Here is a 15,675-nt window from a genome sequence, read left to right on the forward strand (position 1 = left end):
TTAAGATTTTTTTTTAATATATGAGAGAGAGTGAGCTGAGGGAGGAGTAGAAAGAGAGGGACAAGTGGACTCCATGCCAAGTGCAGGCCCTAAGGCTTGATCCTAGGACCCTGAGATCATGACCTAAGCAGGAACCAAAAGTCAGATGCCTAACCAGCTGAGTCACCCAGGTGCCCCAGCCTTTGTGTCTTTATAATAAAATGAAGAGGTTGGATCTGATGGGAAATTCTTAATCTCAGTCTAGTGGAAGCTTTAAAGGTTCATAGAGACTCTGAAGTTAGATGAAAAAATTGGTGTATATGTGCATCTTAATTGGGAAAAGGATGTGCTTTCATTAGATTCTCAAAGAGGTCTGTAACTCAGAAAATGATGTCAAAGTCTCCTTCCAAATATTTTCCCTTTTTGAAGAGCTTTTTGGAGTGGAGTGTGTGCACATGTGTATGTGTGTCCATTGGGGGAAAGTTGAGGCCACAGTAATACTTCTGGAGATAGGGAGGCTTTTAGTCTCCAGTGAGTAAAGGCTGGACTGAGGATGGCCCTGTCACTCCTCCTGATGCTGCCCCTTCTTTCTCTGCCTTTTTTTTTTTTAGATTTTATTTATTTATTCATGAGACACACACACACACACACACGCGCGCGCGCGCGTATACACACACACACACAGAGAGGCAGAGGGAGAAGCAGGTTCCATGCAGGGAGTCGGACGTGGGACTCGATCCCGGGTCTCCAGGACCACGCCCTGGGCCGAAGGTGGTGCTAAACTGCTGAGCCACCCGGACTGCCCTTTTCTCTGCCTTTTGATGCCCTTCTTCCACAAAACGCTGGCACACCAGTCCTGTTGAGACCCAGTGTGTTGATCCCAATGGGAAGAGTTGTGTAATTCTTGGGACTGGTGCAAGAATGCACAGACAAGCCAGGAAGAGCCATGAACCAATACAGGGGCAGCCTCTTCAGGGTTGGGCGTCAGCAGCTGCCAAGCCCTGGCTGGGGCCCACCTGCCTGCTCCTCCCCACCGTACTCAGTCTCTCAGGAAACAGCTCTGGGTTAGATTGGCATCTTTTCCCTGACGGATGCAGGGCAGTGCCGAGCAGCTCTGGTACCCAATGCTGGCTTTTCTTTCTAATCAAAGCTATTCATAGGGTGTTCCTACAAACTGGGGCTTAGGGGCAGAGGCTTTGAGACCAAGCGGTTTAACTGAAGAGAAAGAAGTCTGGATTGGAGCTTCATGGACACGAGGAGTTGGCGGGCCAGGCCAGGCCTTGGCGTTGAGCCACACTGCAGCCTCCGTGAATGGCATCACGGGGCGGTAAGGAGTGGGTAGGGGAGTGAGAAAAGCAAGTTGCGATTGTAATCTCTCATGGGTCATGCCCATTGTGCTGAGCCCAGAGGCGGGGGAAGCTAGAGGCAAGTGGCCACGAGGAAGGAGGGATAATACTATGGAACATGCTCTGCTTTTTCAAGGCCCATCCTCATCTATTTCATGGATCCTCATCCACCCTCCAATGTCATCAGTCCCTTTTTACAGACGAGGAAACTGAGGCACAGGGAAGTTAAGTGACTTGCTCCAAGTCATGGGTCAATGAGTGAAAGAACCAAGAAGTATATCCAGGTGTTTTTGACTCTAAACTACACGCTCTTTCCATTATGCCATGTTTTGTGCCAACAAAGGGAGGGGAGAAAGCCAAGGAGGCAGCGGGGAAGGGAGAGACATTTTTGAGGGCTGTGTGCCAGGCACATGCCAGGTACCTTGCATATACCATCTGATTTAGCGACATCATTGTCCCTTCCTCAGACGGTTGTTCATTCACTTACTCGCTCACTCATTCACTCACAGTGTCATCTGAGCTGGGGGCGGGGAAGACTTCATGGAACATCATGTGTGGCAGCACCCAGAACTTGTCTATCATGCTTTCTCAGTGTAGGAGCTGCCCTCCACCCCCTCCCTCTTCTCTCTCTTGCCCTGGACACTTCCCCAGAACCTCTTTGGGAAAGAACAGAGGGTCAGGCAGGACTGGGCAGGACTGGGCGCCAGCCACAACCAGGACCAGCTTAGAGCCAAGGTGGAAACCAGCTACCAAGCAGGTGACCTTTCTGACCTTGATCACCAGTCACCAGCAGATGGCCAGAGCCCTGACCCACCCACAGCTGGAGGGGAGGTATCTGGGAGGAAATAGAGCAGATGTTATTTACTTCTAGTCTCCTATGGATTAGGGTTCCCTAACACCTGCCTACGTGAGTGCTAATTCTCTCCGATTTACACGTAAGGAAACTGAGGCCCCAGTAGTCACACAAACACTCAGAGGCAGAAGCACGATTTGAACACTGGCTTTGACACCTGACCTGGGCTCTTCCCACTGCACCACAGAGGTCCCCAGTCTGGGCCACTGGCCCTCATAGCATTTGGTGGTACTGTTTCTAGCCCCTGCTGCCCCCGCAACGCCTCTGTGTGTGTGTCTTTTCCACTCCCTCTTTCCCTCTCTCCTCTCTCCCTCCTGCTCCCCCGCAGCTCACAGAAGGCTACGTGGGGGGTAGGGCGTCGGGCAACACTGCGGTGGACATGACCTTTACATTAAGAGCCCAGAAAATCCTGGACGGAATGGAAGACTATGCGAGACAGGAAGAAAGGGAGGAACAAGGCTTCAAGAATGAACAGAAACCACCAGCACCACTCCGGCCCCCGGCAGAGCTGGGTGGGCGGGGTCTGGCGGAGGGGCGTGGCCAGAGGAGGCGTGGCCAGAGGCACAGGGCCAATCAGGAGCGGCGGAGGGGCTCAGGCTCTGAGACACCAGCCCCGGAGGGGAGGGCTTGGGCTTGTGGACGCAGCGAGAGGGCTGCGGAGCCAGAGGCGGGGGTTAGAAGAGGAAAGGAGGCCGGAAGAAGAGGGTCGAGGAGGGCCCAGAGGTCGAGGGAAGGGAGGAGGCTGCAGGACAGGGCCTCAGGCGCCGGTCCTGGCAGAGGGCGCTGCCCCCTGGACTTCCCGGCCCGACTGCCCCGAAGGCGCCTTCCTGCAAAGTGCCCTACGTCGGGGCTCCCCGAAGAGTTCAGCTCTTTCAGCTCCGGCCTGCAGGCACGCGGTCCCGGGGGATCCTGCGGAGCCCGGCCTCGAAGGGGAAGGGCGCGTGGGACTCCGGGCCGGAGAACCAACAACCAACGATCTTTGGACACTGCTGTGTCCTTCATACCAGGCAGTGTGAAGGGCGCTTCAGGAAACTCACCCCGCTTAGTCAATCCATTTAACCACGTGAAGAGAAGAAAAGGGCGGGGGGCGCAGGAGCAAGTGGGGAAGGAGAAGTGGAGGGAGTGAGAGGAAATAGAAGGAGACAAAGACACAGAGAGTAAAGCAGGGAAGGGTATGCTGAAAGCTGGGAGAGAAAAGTACAGGGAAAAACTATTCCAGGGGTGCTGAGGGTGGGGAGGGATGGGTGTCCTAGTTGGGAAGGGGGAGAAGAAGGAAGGGAGGTCTCAGTGTCACTTGGCATGAGGGCTAGGAAGACCCAGAGGTCAGAGCTGTTGCGGACTCTGATTCTTACCAGCCAGGAGCAGAAAGCCTGAGCTACTATTATAAGTCAACTCCTCCCCACATCAACCTATCCCAGGACAATCCTCCTGGCCAATTAAGTCATAAATGGGAGGAATAATAAGTATTCTTCATTCAACAAGTTTTTACTGACCACCTGAGAATTTTTTTTTCTAGGAGCAAGGGACACGGTACCTGTTCTAGGGGCTAGGAATACAGTAATGAATAAAATAAGTCCTCTGCCCTTGGTGGGAGGCAAGGGGTGTGGCAAACAGACAGACAGACATATCTGTTAAGCAGTGAGAAATGCTATGAAGAAAAAGCAAGCAGGGAAAGAAGGTAAAGACTGACAGGGATGCTATTTTAATTTGGTGCTGGGACACCTGAGTGGTTTAGTGGCTGAGCATCTGCCTTAGGCGTGATTCCAGGGTCCTAAAATCGAGTCCTGCATTGGGTTCCCCTCAGGGAGCCTGCTTCTCCCTCTGCCTATGTCTCTGCCTTTCTCTCTGTGTGTCTCTCATGAATAAATAAATAAAAATCTTAAAATTTGGTGCTAACCTTTAAGCAGAGACCTAAAGGAAGGGAGGGAGGGAGCCATGTGCACATCTGGGGGAAGAGTGTTCCAGGCAGGGGGAACAGAGAGTACAGAAGCCCTGAGGCTACTGTGTACTTGGCGTGTCTGAGGTTTTTACATTTCTGTCACTTGGTAGCTCACCCCTTCATTCATGAATCTAGGAAGCTAGATTCCTTCAGCATTTTCTCTGGAGGCAAGGGTGGAGCCAAGTGGGCAAAAGTAATACCTAAGACTGGTCCTGCATCTTCCTCCATCCCCGCACATGCACACTCCAATGCTCATTGGAGCACTGTGGTTAGACCACCCCAAATCCATGCAAATGGAAGGAAGAGGAGAGAGGAACAACATGGAGAGCTCCCTCCTGCCTCTGACAAAACCCCTGCTCAGTCAGGGGCCTGGGGGGCCTATTTTAATGAACCTGATAAGAATCCTTTGAAGGTGGCCTGCTTAATGCTTGTGTACAATCGGACACTGGTTTCTCACCCCAAGTAGATTACACAGCTCCTTCCGCAGCGGGCTCAGTGTACAAAAGCGCTCAGCAGATCCTTCTGTAGTAGGTAACTTCAGAAGGAAATCAGAATCTGCTTCCTGTCCCCAGTTACTTTGAGTCCCATCAGCAGTTTCTGAATGAACCAGAGTAGGTGGGCACTTAGCAGCAGCCCTGCAGTTGTGTGGTTAAGTTCAAGAGAGGAACTCAGCCAAGGCTGCCCAGAGTGGGGGAGCAGCCAGGTGGCCCAAGAGCAGCCTCGGAAACAGACACGCTTGTCCATTCGGAGGAAAGCACTGTTGGGATGAATGGGCAGGGGCTTTGCCGGGGTCATCCAGCATGGAGAGGGTGGCAGAAGGCAGGCAGAGGGTCTTGCTCTTGTCTCGGCCACCTTGTGGTTGGGCTGCCTCTTTTTGGGCTGGGTAGAATGAAAAGAGGCCTTTGCAGGGTATGTGACTCATCAGGACCAGTGGGTGGGAACCTCCATCCTTTGGGTTTTTGAGCTCTCCATTTTTGCATTCTTGGCACCTAGTCTACTGCCAGGCACATAGTAGGTCCTGAGGGAAATTGGGGGCTGTGTGTGAACCCCATTTAGGTGTGGCAAACTGCAAGGGTGACTCTGCACACCCACATGACAGGCCACAACCGGCCCTGGGCACTATGGCTCTCTTGGCAGCCTCCTACATGGTGGCCCATTTGGTTCAGATCTTGGGGCTACTGCTTAGTAACTGTGTGTGCTTGGGCAAGACACTTAACCCCTCTGAGCCTTAGGTTCCTCTTCTGTAAAATGAGGATAAAAGTACTTCCTGACAATGTTGTTATGATGATTGAATGAGATTAAAGTACTTAGAATGGTAACACGTAGCAGTTACTAAAGAACTATTAGCTATCATTATTAACATTCATGACCTTGAGACAGGGGATAGGAACGGATTACCCTGGGTCCTTGTCAACAATATGGTTTCATTTGTCTCTGATGTCATCAGTCAATAATTCTATTACTTTCTGCTATTGTCTTATTCATGCCATGATTTTATGAGCTGCCAAGTCTGTGATCTGCCACATGATGGAGCTTTGGCCCTGGGGACCCACCCTCTCCCTGCTCCTGGCATGTGAGAGGACCCCCAAAGGCCCCAACTCAGTGCCAGCCACCCCAGCCAGACGCCCATCCATCTGTCCCGGTCCCTCCACCCCACCCTCACCATCTGTCTCTACCAGTGCCCATCGGTCTAGGTAGGTCTTGGCACTGGAAGACAAATAGCTCGTTAGCAGAGGCTGTTGTGGAGGGTGATGGATTGTATGCCATGAAGCTGGCCAGGCTGGTCTGGGCTGAGGGTAGGGGTGCAGGGTACAAATCACTGAGGAATGAACAACATTCATCATGGCCTGTTGCCTCCAAGGCCAGGTGACACTTGCGTGGACTCAGAGATGTCACTCCTCTCCTCCACGCACAGTGAGCAAGTGAATGCAGGCTGACCTGGCCCCAGTGCATGGAGAGCTGTGGGCAGGGCCTTTCATCTCAGACTCAGCTCCTGAACAGGTTGCCCTCCGTGTCGCTCTCTGCTAGAACTCCAGACTCTTGCTCAAGAATTGTCTTGTTCCCCATGGCCTAGCTTAGCCAACTTTACAGCCAGATGCTCCAGGCTCCCAATAACCTCCCCAGGTTTGCTGCTCTTCCCTCCTCACTCCTCCCCTGTCTCCACCAAAGCCACCTGCTGTTCTTCAGTCAACTCTAGCTTTGGCTCAGAGCATTGGCTCTTCTCTGCCCATTCACACTCTGGGTCTCTCAGAGACTACTGTGAAAACTACTCCTTTAGGAAGCCTTTCTGGATTCATGCCACCTCTGATCTATCCTCCCTGCCACCTCCAGTGGAGTGGGCAATTCATGGCAAATGCCTTCTTCACATTCTAGCTACACAGGTAGCACTTTCAAAAGCCTGCCGATGTTAACAATAATAAACAATACTCAGTAGTGGTGTGGTTCTCTACAGCTTGTGACATATTGCCACAAAACTTAGTGCATTTATTTGTTATAGATCCTTGAGGCTGGTACCACTCACCCCCCACATTGTAGTTTGGGCAAAGTGAGGCTCAAGGGGGGCAAGAGCATGCTCATCCCTGGGGCTGCTAGAGGGGCCCCAAGGGCAGAAGGACAAGACATCCCCATGGTGAGCATGGCACTCAGTTGGCCATCTCCAAGTCCGGGGCTCTTCCTCTCCCCCAGGCTCCTCCCATAGTGAAGGGCCAGCAGGCCGGATGGCAGCCTCCTCTCCCCACAGGCCCAGGCTCAGAAGCTAATGTCTTCTACTTCTCTACTAGCACACTGTGTCCACCACATAGTTCATGTGTTTGTGGGCTTGACTTCCCTCATGCTTTCCATGGGCCTGGTGCACAATAGATGCTCAATTAATGAGTTGGATTGAATCAGGGAGAGACCTGAAGAGGAAACCGAGTCACCAAAGAATAGCACACCTCCCAAAGACCTTCAGCTGCAGGGGCCTCCCCACCTTTGCTGGGCAGCAGCATCCCCCAGGACCGTGGTTCAAGTGGCCAGGGTGAGGGCCTAGGGACCACACCCAAAGTTAGAAAACACATGGCCTTGGAAGCCAGAGGCCTGACCTTCTCATGCCCCAGCTTCCTTGCCTGCACAAATGCTGACTCTTAAACTCTTGTGAGAAGTAAGATAATTCTACAGAAGTACTTTGCAAATGGTGTGCCTATACGAGCTATTAGTAATATTTGTAGTTATGCAGTATTTTCTATTGAGGGGGTGTAGAGCACGGTGTTAAAAAATGTATCTGGAAGCCAGGCTGCCCAGGCTCAAATCTTGGCCCTGGGACTTACTGGGTTTTTTCTTTGCCTCAGTTTCCCTAGGTGTAAATGAAAATTGGAGCTAATATATCTCAAATACTTCCACCAGTGCTTGCCGTGTAGGTCGCACCCAGCAACACTGTGCTTTGGGCATTTTTGGCAGCAAAGCACAGCAGCTGGGGGCCTGAGTCACAGCCCAGCCCTCTGCTCTGTGGGTTCCCACAGCAAGGGCTGGGGGGACTGCCCCTGTTGCCCACCCCACAGCCGGCAAGATAACAACGTGGCACACTTGCCACCCGCCCCTCCTGTGCCTGTGGCAGATGCTGTGACCTAATGGCAGCTCTCTTTCCCACCACACTTCCACCAACTTCAGGATCCTCCTGAGCACAGTCCTCTGTGGGGAGGTGATGGATTGCTGGGGGTGAGGGGGTAGCTCTAAAGAGGAAATCTCTACAATTCCTGCCTTGGGGCCCGGCTCTGTGTGCAGGCCCTGGGAGACCTGGGGTCCGAGGACAGGGGCGGCTCTGGAGACCTGGAATCTTGCACCACTGGGGGAGGGGGACTCACCAGAGACGTTGCTGGCCAGGGACAGGCTCTCGCAGTGCTGGTCCTGGAAGGAGGCGGAGATGGGGTTCAGCCCCAGGAGGAGGAGAGCCTGTGGGCACAGACAGGTGAGGGAAGCAGTTAGACTGTGCCTCCGTGAGCTTCCTGCTTCCCCTCGCTTCCCCCTCATACCTGTCTCCTCCCAGCCAGCCCAGCCCACCCCGGCCTCCCCCGCCCCCTCCTCTCATGTCCTCTGTGTCTGGAAGGTCCGGAGCTGCGGAGCTCTAGAAGGGCTTGGAAGGGAGGCAGTAACAACAGCAGGAACCCAGGTTCCCAGGACAGTGGGGAACCTTCTCTCTGAGGGCTGGGGCCTTCATCAAGCCTAGGATCCCAAGGATGGCCCAACTGTGTCCCAACAGGTGCACATGCACACACACGAAGGCACACACAGACACATATGAACTCACGTGCACTCACACCCACCCTTCCACCTACCCTCGGAGCACTCATGGGCTCATAGATGCCCTTCGATGGCGCATCTGCTGGCCTCCCTCCAGAGCAGCAGGTGCTCCTCGGAGGGCCCTCATCCCCACCCAGCTAATTACCAGTCACTGCAGACTGTGCCTCACCCTTCACCACGCCCTTCTACACCTGCCATGGCACTTAATTCTCCCCCTCCCTGGGGCTGCGATGGCTGCCCAGTTTGCAGATGAGAAACAGAGGCCCACAGAGATGAAGGTGTAGACATGTCTGGAAAGATGCCTGGCTGACTCCAGGGAGAACCGCCCCTTCCCCTCCCAGGGTGGGGCGGGGGGCTCCATGTCACTCTGACTCCAGAATTTCAGCCCACATGGGAGGAGTGCGCCAGGCCCACACCTGGAGGGCTGCCCCTTCAACTGACACCCTCACAAAATCATTGCGTCCCCCTCCCTTGAGGTCACCCCCCCCCTACAGATTTAGAGTCAAAAGAGACCTGGCATCCAGCCCTGGTTTCACTGTGGTGCCAGGGGCAGGTTACTTGACCTCTCTGGGCCTGTTTCTTTACATGCCAATGGTCCTCCCTCTCAGGTTCCAAGGATGCAGTGTTTGTAGAAGTCCTTTGTGAGTCGCACAGCATCTCCACAAGGACAGGGATTTTGTTTTGTTCACCGTGCTCAAATTTGCTGACTACGTCAACGAATTGCTTTGTGTTTCAGGTCTACCGCCGGCACTCGATAGGTCATGATTGATTTGAACTTGGTGACTTTTATTTAGTCAGAGGTTGGAGGCAAGGCACGTGTGTTTCCCCTGGAATCTGGTTTTCAAGGGGACAAGAAACACATGGTGGGCTGGGGTATGGAGAGGGCATTGTAACCAGCCCCTACTTCCATTTGTTGGGATGTGGGTGCTGATGACCAGCGAAGCTCTGTCTGCCTGAACAGGCTCTGGAGACACTGAACCTCACAGGAAGTTGCTCTCCAGCATCACCACCCCTGCTCCCTGCTCTTTCTTCCTGGGGTCTCCTCCCTGGGACCCTCTCCTGGGCACCCCTGGCAAAGGTATCTCAGCCCCAGCCCATTTCCATACAATCTTCAAAAATCACTCCAGAACTTCAGAAACAGACAGGCAGATCTAGAAGCTGTCTTAGCCACTTCCCAGTCAGGAACTAGGATGGGGAGAGAAGTAGGGGCTTGTCCTATGGAGAGCAGGTCTCTATCTAGACTAGAGCCAGGGTGGTGGCCAGCTCTAGCAGCACATAGCTTTCATGCACAGCTCTCTGGGACTAGGGTGAGGAAAGCAAGGTGCTCATCTTGGGTCCACAATTTAAAGGGCTGCCAAAAGACATATAATATTTTAATGTAGTATTTTTTGAAACTCTAAATTAGTGCAAAAAAATCCTTGATATGAACAAAATATCAAAAACTTTTTTAAAAAGGTTCTATAATAGTGCTGGGCATATTGGAGCTCGGGGTAAAAGGAAAAATCAGTAATAACACTAAAGTACTGTTTATCTTCATTATGAGATTCGGGACACCCTTAAAATTTGCGCTTGTGAAGAATGCCTCACTCACCTCACACTAGTCCCTGCCCTGCCTTGCTCTCCCTAAGCTGGACACCCCCATCCCGCCCCTCCCAATGTCTGTATGTCCCACTTCACTTGGACTCCTCCCCACTCACCCTTTCTGGACCTCAGGGACCTTCCCCCAGTCCTTAGAAGCAACCTGACCTGCCTTTTCTCAGAGGTGAGCTTTCCTTGCGCACCTGCCAAGAATATCCTCTCCTACCTTGCCCCCTCTCAATAGTGCCACCCACCTTTCCCAGTAGCTGCCCCTTCCACTCCTGTCTCATGATAGAGGCAGGCTCTACTCCCCTCTCTCCCATCTTCCACTCCAAGGTGGAATCAAATGCTCCCCACTCTGGCTAGAGTCTGTCCTGCCCCCAACCTCCAACAGGAAGCACCCCTCCAACCCTAATGATTCACCCACATGTCCCCTCAGTGTGTGCCTGAGTCCTTAGTGGGCTCTGTTTAATCTATTCCCTTGCTGGCACACTCCTGTCACATCCTAGAAGTTCTTTCTGCTCTTACTGGGCCAAACTCCAGTCTAAGAAGGACATCCCCAGCCCTGTACCCCCACTCTTTGCCCAGTACTCGGGACACTCAGCTTACTCGTTCCTAGGACTTGGAAGTGATTAGAACAAACCCATTCATCCCTCTGGCCCCAAGGAACTTCCAACACTTTATTAATCACTAATTAAACTTCACAGTCCCCAGAGAGATGGAGAACCATCTTTACTCTTCTTTACTCTCATTTTCCAAATGAACACGCAGGAGAGAGAGGAGGAAGCCCCTAGACCAGCCAGCAGCTCTTGCTAGATAAGCAAATAGTAGTGTCCTCGCCAACAAACCTGCACTGCTCAGCTCGGCACAGAGCTCTGTGCTGTGCCCAGGGAGGGACCCACTCTGCTGGGATGGCCAGAGCAGACCCCTTCTAGAAGGGGGCTAGGAATCCCTGCCTCCAGCCTGTCACCCCACCGCTGCCTCTGCCATCTCCCGACACACAGACATGCAGAGAATGGGAGAGGGGCTCCCAGAGCCAGGCCAATTAGAGAAACTGGAAACACCATCTTTGACACTATTAGCCCCGCTGCCTGACATTCCACCATTATCCTTCTAATCCTGAAACCGTGCTTTGTGCCTGATCTTTCAAATCCCCCTTGAAAGCACACCTTGTTCTATTCACATTGAATTGCTTATCAATGCCCAGCTGCTGGACCCTGCTGGTGTCCACACACCTTTGTCCTTGTGTTTCTCTGCGCCCCCCAAACCCCCCTCCTGGCCTACCAGCTCACCTGGAAAGCGCTATAGTCCTCAAAAGCCAGTTCCAGAGCCCTCCCCTTGGCAGCACCTTCCCCAGCACTCCAAAGCAAAGCAACTCAGTCACTTCGTCAATGTACTCATGCCCCCCCTGCACGTGGCACTGGACCCCGATGCTCACAATGCTCACAAACAGAGCATGAAATCACCCCAGTACAAAGCACTAACTCCCCTCAGTTCTGACTCATGACAAATACACAGGCCAGAAGATCTTAGCTTCCCACCTTAATGTCCTAGGATGTGCAGAGGAGCAGAGCAACTCTAGATTCATCATAAAACCAGACCAAGAGCCATGCAAAGGGCAAAGAGCAAGCCTGTCCTCGGCTGGCTGCCTGGAACCCTGACCCTTGCATCTTGGATGTGACGGTTCACAAAGTCACTGCCTACCAACAGGGTGTGCATTGTGCAAAGAAGAATGCTTCTTAAAATTCCTGAACCAACCTCTCCTCTCAGGAAAGGTCGGCTCTGTATTGAACCAGTGCCTGTGCCACCTCTTGCTCTGCAGAAGGATTTGTAAAGGCTGCTGGCTTATTCTGAATCACACTTCCAGGAAAAGCGAGACTTTCCTATATATTTCCCCCCACTGCACGATGATCTCTTCTTCCACGTTCACCGGATTTCTAGCCCCATCAACAGGTGACTACTGCATTGTGGGAACAGGCCTCCAGACTTTCCAGAATATTGTTTGCTTCCTTCTAAGGCTGAGAGTTTTTTTTTTTTTAACATTTTTTAAAAAAATTTATTTATTTACGATAGTCACAGAGAGAGAGAGAGAGAGAGAGAGAGAGAGAGAGAGGCAGAGACACAGGCAGAGGGAGAAGCAGGCTCCATGCACCGGGAGCCCGACGTGGGATTCGATCCCGGGTCTCCAGGATTGCGCCCTGAGCCAAAGGCAGGTGCCAAACCGCTGCGCCACCCAGGGATCCCTAAGGCTGAGAGTTTTTAATCAGGGGTCCATAAACCCACGAGAAGGTGTGAAAGCCTGTGATGAAATGCAGTGTGTCGTGTGTAATGACAGCCATTCTCCTGGGAGGGCATCCCCCAAGGCTCAGGGAGGCCTGATGGATGGATGGGTGGATGGGGTCACATCAGAGGCCCAGGCCTCCACCACATCCGACATGTCATCCTCTCTCACAGCAAACCTAAAGTGGTTTAGGCCTGGAGGAACCACCACTTCCTTGGGCCGCTTGGCTGGCTTCTCCCCTCGGTCATTAACTCTGGCTGAGGGTTCCCCTTTCAGAGCCATTTCTGGCAAACCAAGCTTTCAGGACGTTGTGAGGTTTACCATTTCCCAACACATGGTAGACAAAACCAAAATGGCCCTAGGAATCTGAAGCTGGCCAAGCGCCAGTCTCACTCACTAGGTGATGCCTCATTCGTGTTGCTAGCCCAGCGGCCGCAAGGCCCAAAAGAAAACCCTGTACCTCAGTGACAAATCCCTCTACTCAGCCAAGAGCCAAACCTTGAACATTAACTCTGAAGAGGCCGAGAGTGTGCTGCTGCTCGATTCCAGCATCACAGAAAATGACTGTCTGAGGGCCCAGTGGGTCCCTGGCAGGGACAGACACTGCTCTGTGGAAAGCCGATGAGGCAGGTCTCACCTTTCCTATTTTACAGGGGGTGTAGTTGAGGTGCCCAAGGTCACAAAGCTGTTTTCAGCATCTGGGTGGGGACGAGGAGCCAGGGGGCAGGCAACCGGGCGTCTGACTTCCAAGTGGATGGAGGCTGGAGGAAGGGGATGGCCCTGATCAGGGCAGGGCATGGAAAGAAGGGATGAGCAGAGAGAGGGAAGGGTGCAGGGGCCATCAGAGAGGGAGGTGGGGGGGTCAGGATCTGACAGCTGCTGCCCATCCCCACCCCCCCAGGCCAGCGCGGTGGCTGGAATTGAAGCTGCCATCCCCATTCCCAGTGTGACTCTGGCATAAAGGTTAATCACACCCAGAAAATGCTTATTAGAGGTCATAAATAACTATGCTGCTGAAGCTCAGACCGCTCCTTAAGGCACAAAAGTGCAATTTCCTTTGATGGGATGATTGGGTAATTAACCTTTTAGGGAGGGTCTTGAAGGGCCACTGGAGGGAGAAGAGGGGTGGCTTGGAGGCATCAGCGGCTGCCCCGATCCCCTGAAAATTCATGATGAGCAAGGAGAAAGGCCTGCCTTCCCTCCCCTGGCATGACTACCTCTGACGCTGGGTTTGGGAGAACCCCCCAAGGCCCCAGGAAGACCTCTCATGGGGCCAGGGATAGAGCCACAGCCACATTCCAGCGTGAGCCCTCAGCGAGATCCCTCCTGCTTCTGCTGAGTTCTGAGCCCAGTCCTGCCATCGCTTTTGTGACTTTGGGTGAGTCACCTGGGCCCTCTGAGTGATGAGCTTATCTGCATCGCAGGGATGCGGGCCACTTAGGGAAAACACAGAGAGAGATGACATCTGAAATTTAAAGTTCTCCGCACATGTCCATGGGGTCACAATCACAACTCGGTCACTCTGGGCCTCAGAGTCTTTTTTGATTATCGAGAGAGTTGAACTAGAGCAGGGTTCCTGCAGTATCTATCTACCATCTATCATCTATAATAATGCCTTTCTTTATTCCTTTGTTCAATGGACACTTGGGCTGTTTCTATGTCTTGTATATGATGCTGCCATGAAACTGGGGTGCACATATCTCTTCGAGATAGTGATCTCATTCCCTTTAGACACATACCCAGAAAGTAGAATTGCTGTCTCATACAAAAGTTCTATGTTTAATTATCTGAGGAACCTCCATACTGTTTTCCATGCTTGCAGCACCAAAGTACATTCCCATCAACAGTGCACAGGGATTCCCTTCTCTTCACAGCCTGTCACTTGCTATTTCTTGTCTTTTGGAGTTTTATTGTTGTTGTTTTTAAGTAGGCTCCATGCCCAGCGTGTAGCCCAATGCAAGGCTTGAATTTACAGCCCTGAGATCAAGACCTGAGCTGAGATCAAGAGTTGAATGCTTGTGGATGTCCAATTTTCCCAGCACCATTTATTGAAGAGACTGTCTTTCTTCCAATGGATAGTCTTTCCTCCTTTATCGAATATTAGTTCACCATAAAGTTCAGGGTCCACTTCTGGGTTCTCTATTCTGTTCCACTGATCTATGTGTCTGTTTTTGTGCCAGTACCACACTGTCTTGATGACCACAGCTTTGTAGTACAACCTGAAATCTGGCATTGTGATGCCCCCAGATACGGTTTTCTTTTTTAAAATTCCCCTGGCTATTCGGGGTCTTTTCTGATTCCACACAAATCTTAAAATAATTTGTTCTAACTCTCTGAAGAAAGTCCATGGTATTTTGATAGGGATTGCATTAAACGTGTATATTGCCCTGGGTAACATTGACATTTTCACAATATTAACATCCACATGCAGAAGAATGAAACTAGACCACTCTCTTGCACCATACACAAAGATAAACTCAAAATGGATGAAAGATCTAAATGTGAGACAAGATTCCATCAAAATCCTAGAGAAGAACACAGGCAACACCCTTTTTGAACTCGGCCACAGTAACTTCTTGCAAGATACATCCACGAAGGCAAAAGAAACAAAAGCAAAAATGAACTATTGGGACTTCATCAAGATAAGAAGCTTTTGCACAGCAAAGGATACAGTCAACAAAACTAAAAGACAACCTACAGAATGGGAGAAGATATTTGCAAATGACGTATCAGATAAAGGGCTAGTTTCCAAGATCTATAAAGAACTTATTAAACTCAACAGCAAAGAAACAAACAATCCAATCATGAAATGGGCAAAAGACATGAACAGAAATCTCACAGAGGAAGACATAGACATGGCCAACATGCACATGAGAAAATGCTCTGCATCACTTGCCATCAGGGAAATACAAATCAAAACCACAATGAGATACCACCTCACACTGGTGAGAATGGGGCAAATTAACAAGGCAGGAAACAACAAATGTTGGAGAGGATGCGGAGAAAAGGGAACCCTCTTACACTGTTGGTGGGAATGTGAACTGGTGCAGCCACTCTGGAAAACTGTGTGGAGGTTCCTCAAAGAGTTAAAAATAGATCTGCCCTACGACCCAGCAATTGCACTGTTGGGGATTTACCCCAAAGATACAGATGCAGTTAAACGCCAGGACACCTGCACCCCGATGTTTATAGCAGCAATGTCCACAATAGCCAAACTGTGGAAGGAGCCTCGGTGTCCAACGAAAGATGAATGGATAAAGAAGATGTGGTTTATGTATACAATGGAATATTACTCAGCTATTATGACAAATACCCACCATTTGCTTCAACGTGGATGGAACTGGAGGGTATTATGCTGAGTGAAGTAAGTCAGTCAGAGAAGGACAAACAGTGTATGTTCTCATTCATTTGGGGAATATAAATA

General features: G+C 51.5%; 1 protein-coding gene across 4 annotated transcripts in view; it reads right to left on the bottom strand.

Moving 5' to 3' along the window:
- The window catches only part of CRHR1 (corticotropin releasing hormone receptor 1), a 49,336-nt gene that overhangs the window by 18,495 nt on the left and 15,166 nt on the right, over window positions 1–15,675 (bottom strand). For all 4 annotated transcript variants that reach the window (XM_077854023.1, XM_077854022.1, XM_077854024.1 and 1 more), the window contains exon 2: window positions 7,957–8,044. In XM_077854023.1, coding sequence (XP_077710149.1) covers window positions 7,957–8,044 — 88 coding nt within the window. The remainder of the gene's footprint in view (window positions 1–7,956; window positions 8,045–15,675) is intronic.

This window comes from Canis aureus, chromosome 16 (assembly GCF_053574225.1).
Source record: "Canis aureus isolate CA01 chromosome 16, VMU_Caureus_v.1.0, whole genome shotgun sequence".
NCBI classification, from domain to species: Eukaryota; Metazoa; Chordata; class Mammalia; order Carnivora; family Canidae; genus Canis; species Canis aureus.